This window comes from Macrotis lagotis, chromosome 6, assembly GCF_037893015.1.
Source record: "Macrotis lagotis isolate mMagLag1 chromosome 6, bilby.v1.9.chrom.fasta, whole genome shotgun sequence".
Lineage (NCBI taxonomy): Eukaryota > Metazoa > Chordata > Mammalia > Peramelemorphia > Peramelidae > Macrotis > Macrotis lagotis.
In genome coordinates, this window is record NC_133663.1 from 44,608,326 (window position 1) to 44,626,640 (window position 18,315).

At 37.7% G+C, this 18,315-nt stretch overlaps 2 protein-coding genes across 8 annotated transcripts in view; one reads left to right on the forward strand and one right to left on the reverse strand.

Annotated features, from left to right (window-relative positions):
- The window catches only part of MED12L (mediator complex subunit 12L), a 581,984-nt gene that overhangs the window by 66,013 nt on the left and 497,656 nt on the right, over positions 1-18,315 (reverse strand). For all 4 annotated transcript variants that reach the window (XM_074191044.1, XM_074191045.1, XM_074191047.1 and 1 more), the window contains 6 exons: positions 16,565-16,712; positions 12,036-12,154; positions 11,274-11,417; positions 9,614-9,777; positions 6,645-6,776; positions 194-421 (listed from right to left, as the gene is read on the reverse strand). In XM_074191044.1, coding sequence (XP_074047145.1) covers positions 194-421; positions 6,645-6,776; positions 9,614-9,777; positions 11,274-11,417; positions 12,036-12,154; positions 16,565-16,712 — 935 coding nt within the window. The remainder of the gene's footprint in view (positions 1-193; positions 422-6,644; positions 6,777-9,613; positions 9,778-11,273; positions 11,418-12,035; positions 12,155-16,564; positions 16,713-18,315) is intronic.
- P2RY12 (purinergic receptor P2Y12) overlaps positions 1-18,315 on the forward strand; it is a 54,273-nt gene that overhangs the window by 20,168 nt on the left and 15,790 nt on the right. The gene's annotated exons all lie outside the window — the stretch shown is intronic.

Here is an 18,315-nt window from a genome sequence, read left to right on the forward strand (position 1 = left end):
ATTTTCGGGAAAGAATTTCAGGACCTCAAAAGGAAACATGTGAAGGACTAAATAACCATCTGATTTTCTTTATTTCTCTTTTGCATCATCACTAGTTATATCAGGATATCTGACACCAGGTGGGACAGACAGGAGATACTCAGTAAATACCAGGATTTTGATGAGGGATGAGTTGCAAGAGTACCCATCTTACCTCTCTGCATCCTGATGTCCCATACATACATTCATGAGTGCATTACACACAAAGCTATAGCGGTTTGCTGCATTGTCACTGAGTATCTTGCCCAGCATGGAGTAGTTGATGTTATGAGCAGAGGGATTCTCGATAAAATCTAACATGAACTCAGGGTCCCATAATAAGTTGGAGTTTGAAGGCTGCACGTTGCTGTAGATGGTCTGCTTTACTTTTGAACAGGCACTACTGAGGATTAAAAAACAAAATGGGAGAAATTGTGAAAAATAAATAAATATAAGTAAAGTCAAAAGGTTGTTTCACTGAAGGGTAGATTACATAACAGAATTTTAAAAAATTACACATCACTTTATAGGAGTCACTTACCAATAGTCTGTTAATAACATTATATAGTGGCTATGAACAAAAAAAGGACTTTATTCAGCATCTTTTTATTATCAGAGCTGTGATTTCATTTATATAATATGGAATTTCCAGGTGAGGAAAGGCCTTCTACTGATGCAGGTCAGAACCTTTCTCTAAAACCTATCATCTTAGAGAATTTCTTCAAGCATTGTTAAACTCAAAGAGAAAGAGGGGCCATGAATCTAAACATAAAAGATCCCTGCAGGCTGCACAATGGTTTATTTTTAAATGTAATCTTATCCATGTTTTGCATTTTACCTAATTTACTAAATATTTTCAGTTGCAGACCCCATTATGTTGCAGGATGTCCATCTGACCCCTCCATGGTCTCTTCCACATCCCAAACTATGTTCCTATTTCATAGGACCCTCAATGTAGGGAGCTCCAGGTGTGGAAAAATCTTTTGCTAATACATATTAGAAGAGTTGATTGTAGTTTATGACCTTAGCAAGTTGCCTCTAGGTAATGAGAGCAGCTAAGTGGTAGCAGAGTCCTTCAAGTCTGAGAGATTCATCTTTTGGGTTCCAAGTCCATCTCAGACACTAGTTGTGTGACTGTGGGCAAGGCACTCAAAATGAGCTGGAGAGGGAAATGGCCAACCCCTTTAGTATTTTTGCCAAGAAATCTCCAAAAGGAGTCATGAAGAGTCTGAAGAGTCCTGAAATGACTGAATAGCATCTTTGTCCATGGTCATAGAGCTAGTCTACGTTAGGGGCAGGATCCCAACTCAATCTCGGGCTTGGTTTTGCTTTCTCCTTTTTTTTCTTCTCTCTTTTCTCTCCTCTCTTTCCCTCCAACACTCTTGCTACTATTCAGAACCATTGCTATTTATAGAAAAACACCTGGATCCCAAGATCCTACAATTAAGTCTGCAAAAAAAAATCCCTATCCAACAGTGGGGTGTCATGAGGAAATGAGTCCTTAACTGCCCCTCTGAGTCTGCTAAAGAGGTATTCCCTAATCTCTGAGGCCATTCCGAGAGCCCCAATTCATGCCAAAGCCACTAGTTGCCCTCCTCTGAATTCACGTGAATTTTCAAATAGAAAAGGTCAAGACAATTTCCCATGGGTATTTGCCTTTTCAACCTTACAGTTGTGATGCTGGTGTTACATGAGGTAAAGCTATTTTTTTCAGGAAAATGGCATGGGGTCTGCACCCACTTATTCCACGGATAAGAGTCATGACCCACTGGAGAGCAGTCACAGAACTGAGTCTGAATTACTGGATTCACAGAATGGAAAACACTAACTTAACTGAAGTGACAGAAATCCACTAGATGGCAATAGCATACAATTACGCAAGCTTGGCTCATTTTTAGGAAATACTCAAAAAATGTGAGTCAAGAGATACATTTAAGAAAAAAAGAATTTTTCAATTGTATTTTATGAAAAGATTATGCTGGTGACTAGAGACTGCTTTATGTTTTATTTTGGCATCCATTGGTTCAAGTATGAGACTGCATTGGCCAAGGTTTTCTATTCTCTTCCTTTTCATTCTTTGCTTGTCTCCAGCTCCTCATGCTATTCAATCCATGTTCTCCAGCCAATTTTTTTTATTGTCTTTTACTTAGCACTCTTAAAAAATTTGATGTCTAAATCTTCAATATTATCATTAGCTATCGATCTCTTCACTAATTACCATAATCTGTCCCTCCATAACATCCTTCTTCCTTCATTATTATTTCTTTCCTACTCTCAGCTTCTGCTTTATCTTATTATTTGCTTTTTCTCACCCCTTTTCCACATCCTTCCCATCAAAAAAGAAATCATTCTTCCAAAACTCTTCCGGTTTTCCTAAATCCTCTAATTTTCTCCACTTTCAATTATACAAGATGGGGATGACATCAAATACTTATACAGTAAAAATATTCTTGGTGTTACAAATGTTCCTTTTACCTCCTCCAGTCCAACTTCTTAATTTATTCAAATAAGCTAGCTAAAATCCCTAAAATGAAGTCTCTTTAACATCTTTAACCTCACTCCATGGTTACTGCCATTTCTTCCTCCCCTCTCCCCCTTCACCCTTCCCTCCCTCCCTCCCTCCCTCCTCCCTCCCTCCTTTCCTTCATTCCATCATTTTTAACATAAATAACCTTGTTCTCCCTTAAAACTTTTTTCCTACTTTAGCTCTTTCTGATCATGCCTTAGGTCAGGGAGTCTATGAACTGTATCACCTAACTGATGATTAGGATAGGCAATTCTGAATTCTTACTAATATCATTAGGCAAGAGTTAATTTGTATAATCTCTATAATACCTTAGGGAATTTTTATCAAGTGACACATGATTGATTTAGTGTACAGAGAAAAAATTCTGGTTAGTCTCAGAAGTCTGCTTGTATTGATGAGGGCTCATATATAAAGCTTGAATTGTATAGATAAAAAAAATCCTAATTAATACAAGTCAATACAAATATAGAAAATCACTGAATACTAGAGATGGGGGGATGGGGAAAGACTTGATGGAAAAAGTAAAGTTAGCAGTTTTGAATGTTAGACATCAACTTTGCAATAAAAGAACAGTCCACATCATGATAATTATGAGGAATAAAGTTGGTAGACCCAAAAGCACAACCACGAATCGAAAGTTTCTTTTTTTTCTTTTTTAGGTTTTTGTAAGGCAAATGGGGTTAAGTGGCTTGCCCAAGGCCACACAACTAGGTAATTATTAAGTGTTTGAGGCTGAATTTGAACTCAGGTATTCCTGACTCTAGGGCTGGTACTCTATCCACTGTGCAACCTAGCCACTCCCCCAAAATGGAAGGTTTCTTAACCTTTTTTGTATCCTGTATCACCATCATCCCATTTAACATTTGGGTGAAAACTGAGCCCTGACTCAGAATAATATTTTTAATACCTGAAGGAAATAATAAATTTCATCTAGAGGTTAGTGAACATATTGATGTAAGAGTTTCCCTCACACTAAGTTTATTAAGCTCTTTGATCCTCAGGTTAAAAACCCATAGATTAGACCTATGGTGTACATGTACCTTCTTCCAACAAGTTATTCACCTAGGTCTTCTCAATTAATCAATTAATAAGCATCTATTATATGCTAGGCACAATACTGAGAGCTATGGATAAAAAAATGAAGCAAGAAAATAGTCCCTGCTCTCAAGGAGCTTACAATTTAAGGGAGGAAACACACACACACACACAGACACCCCAAAATATACACAGGATAAATAGAAAATAATTAAAAGAGGAAAAAAGCAACTGGAATTAAAAGGTGTGAAAGAAGGCCTTCAGGAGAAGGTGAGATTTTGGTAGTCAGGGAGAACATTCCAGGCTAGAATGGGAATGGCTACAGAAAATGTCTAAAATTGACTTTAGAGAAGGGACTGACTTGTTCTTGGAACAGCTATGAGTTCATCATCATTGGGTTGGAGATTATGTATTGGGGAGTTAGGTGAAAGAAGAGTGGAAAGGTTGAAGGGGGGTAGGTTATAAGGTTCTGAATATCCAAAATAACATTTTGCATTTGCTCAGAAAGGCAATAGGAAGTCACTGAAAGTTACTGAGTGTTGAATGAAGGCTGGATTGGAGAGTACAGGGGGACTTGAGGCTGAGAGTACACTGGGCTATGGCAATAATCCAGTGGTGAGGGTCTGCACCAGTGTCAGGGGAAAGAAGGGGACATATTTGAGAGATTACCAAGGTGAAGCTGACAGGTCTCGGCAATAGCTTGGCTATAGGGGAAGAGGGTGAGGCATGATGAGGTGCCTGAGTGACTCGGAGTAGGATGCCCTAGTTGGAACTGGGGAAGATTTAGGGGTCAAGTTACTGACTTCTATTCTGGATGTCTACTGGACGTTCTGTTGGAGATGTCTGAAAGGTAGCTGGGGAAGAGAGACTGAAGGTCAGTAGAGAACGGGAACAGGATAAGCAAATTTGAAAATCATCAGCAGAGAAATGGCAATTAAATTGATGGGTTCTAATGAGACAATCAATCATCAACTATAGAAGAAGAAAAACTGTTCAGGGCAGAACCGTTAGGGACACCTAACAATTGGAGGGCAAGATTTGGAGGGGGATCGGGAAGAGAAGGAAGAGTCAAGGAGGAGGGAAAAAATAGGAGGGGCCTCCTAAAAACCTAGAGAAGAGAGCATAAAGGTGGGGGGAGTGATCAACAGTGTCAAAGGTTAGAATGATCAAGAGGAATGAAGTTGAAGAGAAGCCTCGTGAATTTGAAAACCAAGTGATCATTAATAGATTTGGAGAGAACAGTTTCAGTGGAATAATGAAGGGAAACCAGATTGTAAGGGGTAAGAAAAAGGTAGTGATACCTATTGTAAAAGTGACTAAAGAATTTAAATGCACAGGGCAGAAGAGCGATAGGACAACAGGTCACAGGGATGGACGAATCAAGGGCTTTTTTTCAGGATGGTGGAGACATGGGGCACATTTGTAGGGAGAAGGATAAGAGCCAGTAGAGAATCTTAGGGGAGTCAACCTTCATAAGGAGTAAGGGCACTTCATTCTATAAGACAGAGGTGTTGGAGTGATGGGTGATGAGGAAGAGGAGAAGAGAGGCAGTTCACAGTGAATAGCCTCAGCTTTTTATGCAAAATATGAGTCAAGGTTCTCAGCTAAGAGAGGAAAGGGAGCACAAGAAGTTTGAGAAGGATAAAAAAAAGAAGGGCCTCTGTGGTCAAATAAGGGGATTTCAGAATTTTTAAACATAAACTCAGCACAATTGTTTGTGATGGGAAGATGAATGGTCTAACTCTCTTTGTGGGTGGCTGAGATTGACAGGAGATACAGCTCATAGGAAGTAAGGAGGTTGAGGAACTGAACATTTGAGGAAGATAGAATCTGTGAAAAATACCCAGGAATGTAAACTCGAAAGCAAAATAAGCTAAATATCTTCTGAAAGCCCCCCCCCCCCCATTTTTGATGTCTAAGGTCCTAGTATTGCTAAACAAAGATAGAAACAAATTTTCAAACATAGGACCCACTCAAGAATTATTAAAAATTATAAAATTAAAAATTAAAAAATTTAATTTTATAATTTAATTATAAAGTTAAAAATTATTAAAAAAGATATCCAGTGTGCATTGTGTTTAAGTTCCACAAGAGTTTAAAGTCCTAAAAAAATTAATCAGCATTTTCTTCCTATAAATCAATTAGAATAACAATTTTCAAATATGAATTTCATGACACAAAGAGAAGAATGTAATTAAAAATTAGAAATATATAAATATTAAGGAAAAATAACTATCTACTATGTATCTGAAACAGCATATAAGGATGGTACAAAGACAGCAACCAACTGAATTCAATAATACTTCACTCATAGGAGGTAACTCCTTGAATTGATTTATTTTTTTCTGTTAAAATTTAAGACATCCAGATCAAATTTAATATTGTTGAGTTAAAATGAACCCTATCAGTTTTTAACACAAATTGTGAATAGTTATTGATACAATTGACAAGTTTATTCTTTCTCAAAGTTTAAAAGTCAAAGTTGGAAGATTTCTGAATATAGATTTACATTTTTAAAATAGTTTAATAAAGGTAAAAACTTTGTCATGCTTAGTATATTATATTGCATTATAATTAATTTAAATATTTCATTAAGAATTTTCTGTATCATAATCATGATTATATTCTCTTATGTTGAGGGAAAAATAATCCTGTATTTCCTTTAATAAAGCTAAGAATGATTGCTGAAAATTAAATTACTTTCTAAGTGTATCACAGTAACTTCAATGAGATATTTGATAGTAGTCATTATGAAAGGGTCCAATGTTTATTATATAAAAAGTTGGCATAGGAAAGTAGAGCATTCCCCATCCTTAATAAGCAAATATTACAGCGTAGAGTGCTGTAGTTGATTAAGCCATGTTTATAACTGGCTACCCAAACAACACTGATTTTTTTTTTTTGGTCTACCTTTTTCTTTCTTTTATGATTGCAACTGCATAACTGACAGAATTCACTCAAATTACATTTCAGTAACTGAGACAGATAAGACAGCATAGGCATTTCTTAAAAAATATTTCTAATTTAATTAGAACATTTTAATATGCTACCTTACATGACCCACCTGAAGAGGTCTCCAAATTTACTTCTTAGATGGCTACAAGAGACATAGAGATCATAGAGGTAGGCTAAGATGCATCTTTCAGGGGAGGAACATTCTGATGGATTGACCACATGCTTTACAACACCACACAATCTAGAGGAGGTGGAGGGGAGAAAGGGAAAACATTTTTTAAAAATTAGATGGTTCAAATGGATTATTTTGTCAAAGAGCTTGACATATTTGGCTGAAATATAAAAATTGTTTCCTAGTCTACTACTGAAAAAGCAAAGTACTAAGACATTAAACACTACAAAAAACTTCATTTGGGGAAACAAAAGAACTTTCTGGAGCACCCTCTTCATTTAAGTTAATGCATAAGCATCGAGGAGAGTACAAGACAATTGATAAGCTCTACTCAGAACAAATCTGGTTAAAGGATGACCTTTAAATTTCATAAATATTCCTCTCCATGTTTACTTTCACCAAAAAAAATTCAGGTTGAAAGTGGTTTATGAAAATAAATTCATTAAGCAAAGTGATGAGATCCCTCCCAAATTTTTCAAACTTCCTTAAAAACAGTGACACCACAGAACACCTCAAGAGCCCGCTCATCATTACAGTTTATGGTGGCAACTTTCTCTGATTTCCGTGGTTGAGACTAAAGTGATAAGGAAGTCATGGAAGCTCCTTCCAATGAAGCCTCTACAGAAGCCTTAGAGTTACAGATCCCATCAAAAAAAAAAAAAAAAAAAGAATGAAACAAGTTTTCAACTCAAGATATTGCAGAAGAACTCCAGTAAAGGTCTAGTCTCTTCTGGGTAAAAGGGGACCAGCCCAGCATAGGTGGGAGAGGCTCTTAGCTTGATCAAGGCTCTGCAAACGACTTGTTGGCAGGTCAGTGGTGAGGGTCCCACCCCAGCTCAGAAGACAGTTGGAATCCTAGGACCCTAGGACACTGGAGCAACAGACAGGACTGGGGTGGACAGAAGGGAGGAAACAAACCTCTGCATGGGTAACACCTCAGCAAGAGATATGCTAGGGAGCAAATCCCAGACCCAGCACAAAAAGCTTGGGGCTATGCTTCCTGTACTCCAGGAGACTAAGTGATAAAAGTTATTCATAGAACAACTTTTTATTCATCGAAGAAGCCTACTGGAACATAAGACCAAGGGTCTGCAGCCTAGAATCCAACCAGCCTTGTGGCTCTGACAAAGGCAATGGTTATTCTCATGACCTCCCACTGTTGGCTGCCTCTTGAAGGAGAGTTGGAGACCATCTAACATGACTTCCCTTGATTGTCTTTCATTCCTCATAACCTCTCACTTGCATCACTCATTCTCTTCTGCCTGGTCACGGAAGAAAAGGTACTTTCATTCTTCATTGATTTTACTAGCTGTGCCTCAGATTCCATTCCATCTGGCCTTCTGTAGGGTCATGTTTTAGTAATTATTCTCTCTTCTTCAATTTATTTTTAGGCTTCCACTTGTTGTAGGTTCATTCCAGTCCTCATCACTCTACTGTTAGGAAGTAGGATGTAACAATGTGTGGCAAACTCACTCAAATACAACTGCAGAGGTTCTAAGTTACATGCTAGGCTAGAAATGGTTCCTCCTCAACTCCCCTAACAATTGGCAGTGCCAGGGACAAACTGGTATCCATTTCTTCTCTTCTTCCCTTTATTCTTCCTCAACACCTGCCAAATAGAATTCCTCTTGCTCTTCATCGAATGGAAAAAAAAAATACAAGTAGGTCTATTATGGAAATTTTGTTGACACTTATCTTAATTAATGAGTTTGAATTTAGGAAAAAAGATTCACTTCTTTTTTTTTTTTTTGCAAGCAATGGGGTTAAGTAGCTTGCCCAAGACCACACAGCTAGGTAATTATTAAGTGTCTGGGGTCAGATTTGAACTCAGGTACGCCTGACTCCAGGGCCGGTGCTCTATCCACTGTGGAACCTAGCCACCCCTAAAGATTCACTTCTTACAGAATGATTCTTACCAAGGACTGACTTAAAAACTAACATAGTACCGAAAATGAGGAATAAAGTCTCAGGAATAAATAAATATTCACCCTTGATCTCTCTTCACAAAATAATGAAGTCAATGTTAAATGGCTATTTTCTTTTCTTCTGATTTTGAAACAAATGGTATTAAATTATCTCAACCTGATACCCAATACTGGCTATCCAACTTGAGTTTTTATAACTAAAACATATCAAAATAACATGAAAATTCTTATACATCCAAGTACGCAATTTTCATTTCTACATGATAAATAGAGGGAGTGAGGTAGCCAAATAGCCTGTGGAAGACTGAGTCCATCATTTTTGACTGAAATCAGAGGAGATTCTTCTTTGATGGTACTGTAGTTAACTCTGAAAGCAATTTATCTAGAGGACATACTTCTCAGTTATCCTTGTCCATAAAAATATTTTTGCTACTTACAATATATAGGTCCTAATGATCTTGTAGGCAGGTCATTTTAAAAACCTTAAAAAGTGCTACATTAGGGCAACTGGTGTTTAGGATCTTCAGATTTTATTATTTAAAAGTAACCATTAAATAAAATTTTTATGACTTCATATGTATAATGGGTATTATATTTCTTACCTTCTCAGTGAGTGGGGAAGGAAGTGAAGGGAGAAAAAAAGATTTTATTTAAATAAAAATTTAATTTAAATAAAATAAAAATTTAAACAAATACCAAAACTTGGGGGGGGGGGAGAAGGAAGGAGGAAGAAGAATACAACTAATTCAGATGTTTTTCAAAAGAACATGCTTTTTTTTGAAAAGCTGGGAAAATGGACATGTTATTGGTGTAGAAAGGACAAAGGACTTGGTACCCTGGCTCCAAGTTGCACAATTCCCTACAGTTGTGATGTCAGCACAGTGTACCTGAAGCCCACAAACACTCCCCTTCAAGCTCATCATGTCTTTTCCCACCAACTGTGCATCCTAAACAGAGACGCAGCCTTTCAGGATTACCAACCCTTCAAACACTTGGGCGGTCTGGTCTGGGTTCAGGATGAGGCAAGCGTGGTAGCGTCTCAGCACAGCCACGATGCACACGCACAAGCCCGTGGTGTAGCTTCCTGCCAAGCTGGAGGACTTCAGAAGCAACTCTGCCTCGACCACACTCAACTCATTGAGCAGCTGGAAGGCAAGGGACACGTGAAAAGGCAAGTGGGACACCAGGGACAGCTGAAGCAGCATTCACAAAAACAAAACCAGACAAGACCAAATTCCCCTGATGCACTCACAGTCTCGTCTCCTGTCTCCCCAAAGGACCCCAAGGCAAAAAATGAAGTAAAAGACCTGAAGAACAGGTCACAGAAAACATGGAGACTGCTATGTAGTTTTTTTAAATTTTCTCAGTTGAGATTTTTCTTTTGTCTAGACACTGCATTGCAAAACACCAGGAAGTATCTATGACTAAAATAGTAAATGAAACTTGAGGACAACTTTGGAGACCTGCCTTTCTATTGAGATAATCACAATACTTCTTGGAAAATAGATTGCACTTCCTATTGAAAGTTAATACTTTACTAGAAAGGGCAGGGGAAACTGAGCCTGTGAACCACTCTCTAGAAGCAAGAATTTTTAATGGGCATTCTACAAATACATTGGGCTAATTTTAAATGATGGTGTATTTTAACCTAGAAAACGCCTTGCTATAATTAAATTACCATCTCTGTTATTAAAAGAGAGTCATTTCTCATCTTTAAAAATGCATATAGAATATTCTTACACTATCACAATTAATGCTAAAATAAAAGAAAAAGTGAAGGGATATTTAATAAACAATTACAATGTGTATACTTCTCTAGTGGGAAAAGTTCAGGGTTTTTCAGTCACAGGTCTTGAAATCAAATCTAAAGGCTACCAACTTATTAGCTAACTTGGGGAAAAAGGCATTTATCCTCCAGGGTTTTATTTATTTCTTTTCAAAATCTAGGATAATAGTAGCTACTCCAAGTCTGTCATAAGCCTGATATGAGGATAAAATAAGATTCTAATTCAAAAAACATTTGCTAAGTATCAATAAAATTTGTAAGGGACAGTGCTAGAAGCTATGAAGAAATGCTTGGAAGATATTAACATCTTAGTAAATGCCTACTTTTTTGGTTCTACTGCGATTAGAGGATATATAAATATGTCTGAGACTATAAAGAACTACATCAAAGAAGTAACTGAATGTGAAACCAATCGCTAACCTGAAATCAATACATAAAGGAGAGTTATGTTAGAGTGCTGTGAAAAATTATGATATTAATTATAATGATAACATAAAATATATAATGTTTGTATAACACTTTAAAGTTTACAAAACACTTTATAAATATTGTTTCATTTTACTCTCAAAATGACCCTGAGAGAGGTTATTCTTATTTTACAAAGGAAGAAACTGAGGCTAGAACATGGTGTCACACAGCTAGGAAGAGCCTGAGGCTGGTCTTCCTGATTCCAAGCCCAGTTCTCTATCCACTATGCTACCTTGCTGACAGTGAATAGAACCTGCTCGAAGTTTAGAAATTTTCAAGTTTAAGCTTTTTCCTGTCCCAAACTGATATGAAAACTCATGGAAAATGCCTTGCAAGGTTTTGTCCCAATTGTTATTGTTGTCACCATTAGACTGATTGCTCTGGTACCTGAATTGCAAAGTCAATAAGCCCATTGATGTTCAAGGCCGGCTCCATAAGATCAAAGATGAGCTGAATGTGGTGCGCCAGGGGAAGATGGTAGGATGTTCCTGAAGCAAAGCTGGTTATCTGTTCTAGTACGTTGCTAGAGATCTGGTAAAAGAAAAATGTACGACTAGTTTTCATTAAAAAAAAAAAGTATTCTGAATAGCATAGAAGAATTGGGCATTCACATAGGACATTATTTAAGAAAACATAGCAATTAACTCCCCAACAGACCAAAATACTATAAACTCAAACCCTACTTCAATTTCAAAGTTAAAATCCAATTTCATTTGGTAGACCAAAACTGGAAGAGAACTAATGTCTTTATCCACCATAAGCCGGGTATCAAATGAGGTGGTCCATAATGCAATGATACTGCCAACACCTACTACTCATTGCTTGCAATGTGATAGAAAAAACTAACTACATGATTAGTCTAGCTAACTTTTAAGTGTTCCTACAGTATAATCAGAAGCTAGACTTTTCACAATGAAAACAAATACCTAAGCGTTCTTTCAAAGATGATTATTTGAGAGAAATATAAATGAGAGCATGGACCACAGATTTCACCAAGTTCTACTGATATAAATCTCATCCTAAGCACTATCTATCTTGTCTAAACAAATCTGGCAGAATGAGAAAAGACACTTGCACAAAACAGATATGTTAAGGTAGTGGAAGCATCCCCAAAAGATAATCAAATTGAACTCATTTTTAAGAGAGTACCTGAGATGTTACTTGATGTTGGTCAAAATAGGAGAGGAGCTGTAGCTTTGTGAAGACAGTCTCCAGTGTCGGGAAGGTCTCTTGCTTGCTTTTCCTGGCTTTTTGTCCTTCATCTTCCACTTAATAAATAAAATAAAATGGTAGTTTGGTCATTTTGAATTTAATGAAGGCCTAGGAGCAGTACAATAATAGACTATCAATGATTTTAAATAGATCCACAAGTTAAATTTGTAATGTACAGTCTGATTTGTATCCTCTCCTGAAGATTTAATTATAAAAAAGAAACAACTTTTGTACTTTATGAGGAACAGAAGAGTTTGAAATCAGATCACATCTGAGTATAAATGATGTAGAGACATGGGTGAAGAAACCAAACAGACCTAAAATAGAAAACATTCTTTACAGTACCAGTTCTCAATTTTTTTTTTTTTGGTGTCAGGACCTCTTTACTGTGGAAGGAGCTTTTTTTTTTTAATGTGGGTTATGGCTATTAATATTTACCTTATTAGAAATTTAAATATCTTAATATTATAATAGTTTTGAACTTGTGCATCTATCAAGATAGTCTTGGGATACCCTCTCCAAGGGATTCCCCAAAAATCACACACTGAGAACTGATGTAAAATCTGAGAAATTGGGGGAACAAAGTGAAAGGACAAAACTAAAAGCTGAACTTTTAAAGTCTCTCCTAAAATTTGGATCCTGTTATTAAAAATATTTGACAAATTAGAGGAGTTATCTAAGCCTTAGCTTGGAAAAAAACTGATAGACCTATTGCGTATTTTTATAATATGAACTGATTAAGGGCCCTAGCAAATGAAACTGTTTGGCTGAATCTGAAATTCAAAAGAAAAGACAATCAGGCATCATTTAGTAAAAATCCCTGTACCCTCAAATTTAAGGGAAGTATTTGCTTTCTTAATTTTTAAAAGATAAGGAAAATAATTTCCAATGTTCTCTGGCAGCTTCTTTCTGTTTCTGACAGTGCTCAGTGGCAGATGAAAGCTTGCAGCTAACTTAATTTTTGTCCTTAATTAAACTAATTTCCTTTCTGTCCTGTGGGGGTGGGGAAAGAACGAGAAAGAGAAAGAGAGGTTGATCAATAGTATTCTTACAAAAATAAGCCTTCTCTCTAACCAGTTAGGTATCTTCAGCAAGATGATACTGAAATATTTGAATTTTTGACTTTTCAATTCAAATGAATCAAGTTACTTTAAAACCATAAAATTAAGTTAATTCTAGAAAAATAAATTCTTAGAAAGTTATAACATTCTTAGAGCCTTTTGATGCTCAGACATTGAGAATATTCTTCCAAATAGGGAAAATGGATGGCCCTTTTCAAGAATGTGGTTGGAAAATCAAAGATGGAGGGATCTGATCAGCCAGTGAGGGAACCCAGACACAGAAAGGGGAACTAAGAAAGACTTGTGGGGGTAAGGGAAGAGGGTCAGCCCACAAAGGAAGGAGTGTAAGTTTTCCAGTAGACAGAGAGAGTCAGGTTAAGTTTCTTGGTAGAAGTAGGTTAACACCAGCTGGATGGGGAAGGAAGTCTAGTCTGGGAAGATGAGTTTTATGGGGGGGGGAGGAAAGGCAGGTATCTAAGGAGGAAGTCCGGGTGATGGGGATTAACCTGTTGGGAGAAGCTGTGAAGCTGGGGGGCATGCTCAACAGGCTGGGAATAAGGAGGAGCTTCTGCTTTGCCTCCACCTCCATGCCCCCAGTCCTAGGCTCCTCTATGTCACTGACCTGGCCAAAGTTCACTGGGGCTTGAGCAGCAAGGAGGGAGGATGAGAAAAGGGAAGGAGAAGACTTAAAGAAGAAAGGATGGAGAGGGGTCGAATGGGAAAAGAGATGAGGGAGGCTTCCAAATATGAAGTTGGGACTGGGAAAAGGGGGAGAACAAGAAAGCAAGGGAGAAGCCTTATGGTCAGAACCATTCAAGCTTGTGAAGAGGGGGTCCAGAGCCTTTGTCCTCTCCCTGCAAGCTTGTGATAAGTAAGCAGCAAGACCCTCCAGGCAAGAGACAAGCATTTTTTAAACATCTACTTGGAATTAGATGATAGGAGATATAAACTTTGAAACAAGTTAGTTCCTGTCCTCAAGGAGCTTATAGTCATTTTATTTTTTTTGAACATAGACCACCTTGCGTATATATATATATTTTTCAATTTTGTGTTTAGGTATATATGTATATATAAATTGTGTGTATATATTTCCACTGTAACTCTAACCATTTATGAATCCTATAAAACTTACATCAAGTAAAAATTTTAAAAGAATGAGATAAAGATGAAATAATATTTGATCCTAAAGTCAGGATACTACTCAGCAGAGAAGAGACCATCTGAAGGTGACTGCAGTAGTACAGGATCAAAATGAGGATAATGGCTATGTGAGAAGAGGAAAGATGTACAAGATGGGGGAAAGTAGAACCAAGCGTTTAATATAGCTCCCAACTAACTGGACAGTGTCTTATTGTTGTTATTTATCCTTCATTCTCAAAGAAGACCACCAGGGCGGTGATTCCATGACAGGCACATGCATTGAATTTGAATGGGGGATGCTATGGAAGGAGCATTTTCTCCTCTAGGGCCATCTGGATCCAGTGACCAGACATGAATCACAGCCTTGGATATGAGGCAATCAGAGTTAAATGACTTGCCCAGGGTTATACAGATAGTGAGTATCAAGTATCTGAAGTTAGATTTGAACTCAGATCCTCCTGATTCCAGGGCTGGTGCTCTATCCTCCGTACCACTTATGAGATCCTGGGGCGGGAGAAGTGACTGAATTCAGCAATAGGCTGGGTACGCAGGCTAAGAGCTGGAGGTGACAGGAGGCACAGAACTTGGGTGAATAGAAAGGGAGGCGGTCTAGACAGAGATCTAAGCGATCAGAAAGGAGTAGGCTGGGCAGTAAAGACACTGCAATAAGAATGGTAGTCGAGACAGCCAATGTATCCATGCTTATCCCAAACATTCCTCCTCAAAGGGTGTTGCAGACATTGCAATAAGAATGGAAGTCAATACCATGTATCCATACTTGCTCAAACATTGCTCCCCAAAGGGTGATGCAGCTTCAGAGATATTAGGTGATGGAGAGGGAAGCAAAAGGTGGGTAAGTTGACATGTTAAGTCAAAAGTGATTTGAGAAGAATCTCTGATGGACAGGTTCTGTTTTAAGTATAAGCATAATAACCTGGTGGGGAGGATCTTAAAAAATTATCCTTTTTAGAATGAAACTGGGAAGGTCACTGGCTGACCTACAAATGTTTTGAACTCCATTCCTCTGAATCCCAGTGCACAGAATGAGTACTGTTTTCATAGGGATTGCATCAAGATATGTTCACTATTTCACTGTCTTTTTAATGACATCACTCTCTGGGTTCTTATTTATAATCAAACTATATTTTAGTCAGGAGTCAATAAGAGAAATGAAGAAGTCCTAAAAATGCTACTAGCTAGCAAATGTTTCATTGACAAAAATCAAACAGGGAATTGTGGTCACAGGCAGGAAAATTATATTTGTGCTGAGCCACAGAGCCACAAGGGAACTAATTCAATCCACACCTAAACCAGACTTTCCAGCTGAACATGAGGAACATGGAGTCATTTGGTTTCTATGTGAAGACCTCCGTTGAAGGGGAACCTCTGGCCTCTCAGATTGGCTCCCTCCCTCACTGTACTGTAGGAGAGCTCAGTTATTAGAAGGTTTTTCATTTTTACTGATATCATGTATACCCAACAAATCTAAATTGATCTAAACTTTTGCCCATTGCTAAAGTCATGTCAACAAAATTAATGACCCACTATATATGTTAGGCAGGATACTGCTAGCTACTGAAGATACAAAAAAAAATCATTGCCTTTAAGACATTTATATATAAAAGATAGATAAATATATACAAACACAAATTTTGGAAAGGGCAAATTGCACTCACAACTACTCTTAGTTCTATCCTTTGGAGGTCAACTATATCAAAATTAAACCTCAATGGAACAGTCCTTGAAGTATCTGAAGATATCTAGGGGTCTAAAGTCAGGAAAAATCATATTCAAATCTGGCCTCAGGCACTTACTAGCTGTGTAGCCTCGGGCAAGTCACTTAACCTTTGTCTTAGAGGCAACTTAAAGGTAAAGGACAGTGGACCTCAGCATATGGAGTTGTTTTTTTTAATGTGTTGACCAGTTTTGCTGATTTCCTTTTTGCTTCTGCCTTTTTTACTCCTATTTCTTTTTGTTTGTTTTAATTCTTTGCTATAAAGGATAGCGCTCTAGAAGAAAAGGAGGAGAAAATCTAGGCAATATAAAAATAAAAGAGCAATAAACATCTACTAAAACATTTTTACAATTCTGGAGAAATCATCTCTAGGAATTAATTTCGAATATAAGCTCCTTGTGGGTAGGCAAAAGTTGTTTGATGTGACTGAGTTTGCATGTTCTAGGTCTTGACCTTGACCCACTCCTCTGATGACAGCATGGGTGAGAACATACTGAGGCTGCGTTCAGCTTAGACGCAGGCCTCCTTACCTCCACATTCAGGGGTGCTTTTCTTGTTTAGGATTTTCAGGATGTCTCTGGTAATTTTCTTCAGCTGATGCCTCGCCTCATCACGCTCTTTCCCAACCCCATACAGCAGAATTGTACGCTGGTTACATTCGTGACTTGAAGATTCATCCTGTAAAGAAAAACACATGTTTGAAGTGGTTGGGAATGGGTAAGGGGTAGACTGAAACACTATGGACAGTGCCGCTAGGCTAGCATCAGGGAAACCTGGTATTTCTCCTCTCCGGTCCAGTTCAGCCATGGCAGCCTCTATTATCCAAAGCTTGGTTGCTCTAGGAAAAAACTGTCAACGACGCCAACTTTTTGGATACGGTATTCAGTGATGTGTCCAGGTGTCACGGACAAGCTAATTTCTGATTATGGAAATCACATTTAGGAACAATATGGCCTTATCTCCCCATGAACCAATAACTAATTTCATAAAGTAAATAGCAATTGTAAAAATCTCATTTTCCTTTTTTAGAGCCAAAACTAATACTGTATTCTTAAATAAATACTGAACGCCTTCATAACTAATCATTCTATCATTCAGGACAAGCATACCCAGGACTAAGTCAGAAAGGCATGATTGCTACTCTTAAAGGCAAATTCGTTTGTGAGGTGTGGGAGATTTCTGGATACCCATGATGTGCACAGAGAGACATTGTGAAACACCTCCCTAAAAAAGGAAACAGGGACCCCTGGATACTAAGTCTGGGGTCATGGAAGTTCTAGAAAGGAAGCAGAGCAAGGCCAGGCTGATAGAAGCTCACCCAGGGTGTAACCCACCTTGGGGATGGATGCTTCTCGTTTTTTTAAATTTTATTTTGCCAAATCACTTATTTTTCTCTGCCGAACAAGCTCTCTATTTCAACAAAATGCCAGTGGCCCCACCCCTGCCATGGCTCAGTTACTTACAGGAACTTGGGTTTGTTTTTTTTTCCCATTTAATAAAAGGATACTTGTAAGATACTACATAATGTACAATAAAATATCTTGTAGTTTATCAAGCCCTTCCCTTACACACTAACAGAGCCAGGCCAATAATTATATTAGAAGGAGTCCTGGAAAAGTGAAATTACTTTTTCAGAGTCCTTAACTAGCAACCATAGGAACTTACATTTAACTGAAGTCCTCTGAGGCTGACTGCAATTTCAAGGCTCCCTTCAACAGATCATGATGCCTTTCTCTCTAAGGCAATTGCATTGAAGCAGTTCCACAATGAAACCTAGTTTCTAGCATATTCTTATCCAAAGAATAATGCTAAAATCTATAATGCTAAAATCTATAGATTGTCTAAAATTAAAACAAACCTATGCTAACCCACAAACTAATCAACATGATAATAATTCATTACATTCATGATTATAATTTGTTTTTGTTGCTGTTCAGTCATTTTTTTGTCGTGCCTGACTTCTCATGATCCCGTTTGGAGTTTTCTTGGCCAAGTTATTGGAATAGCTTGCCAGTTCTTATTCCAGTTCATTTTTACAGATGAGGAAACTGAGGCTTAAGTGACTTGCCCAGGGTTACACAGTTAGTGACTGAGGACAGCTTTGAAAACAACTTCAGCACATCATAAGTAGAATTATAGGCATGATAACGAATGAAATAATAGTAAAAAGTCCAGAGATTGATTTCAACGTGTGACTTTTCATTTTTTTTTTTTTAGGTTTTTGCTAGGCAGTGGGGTTAAGTGGCTTGCCCAAGGCCACACAGCTAGGTAATTTTAAGTG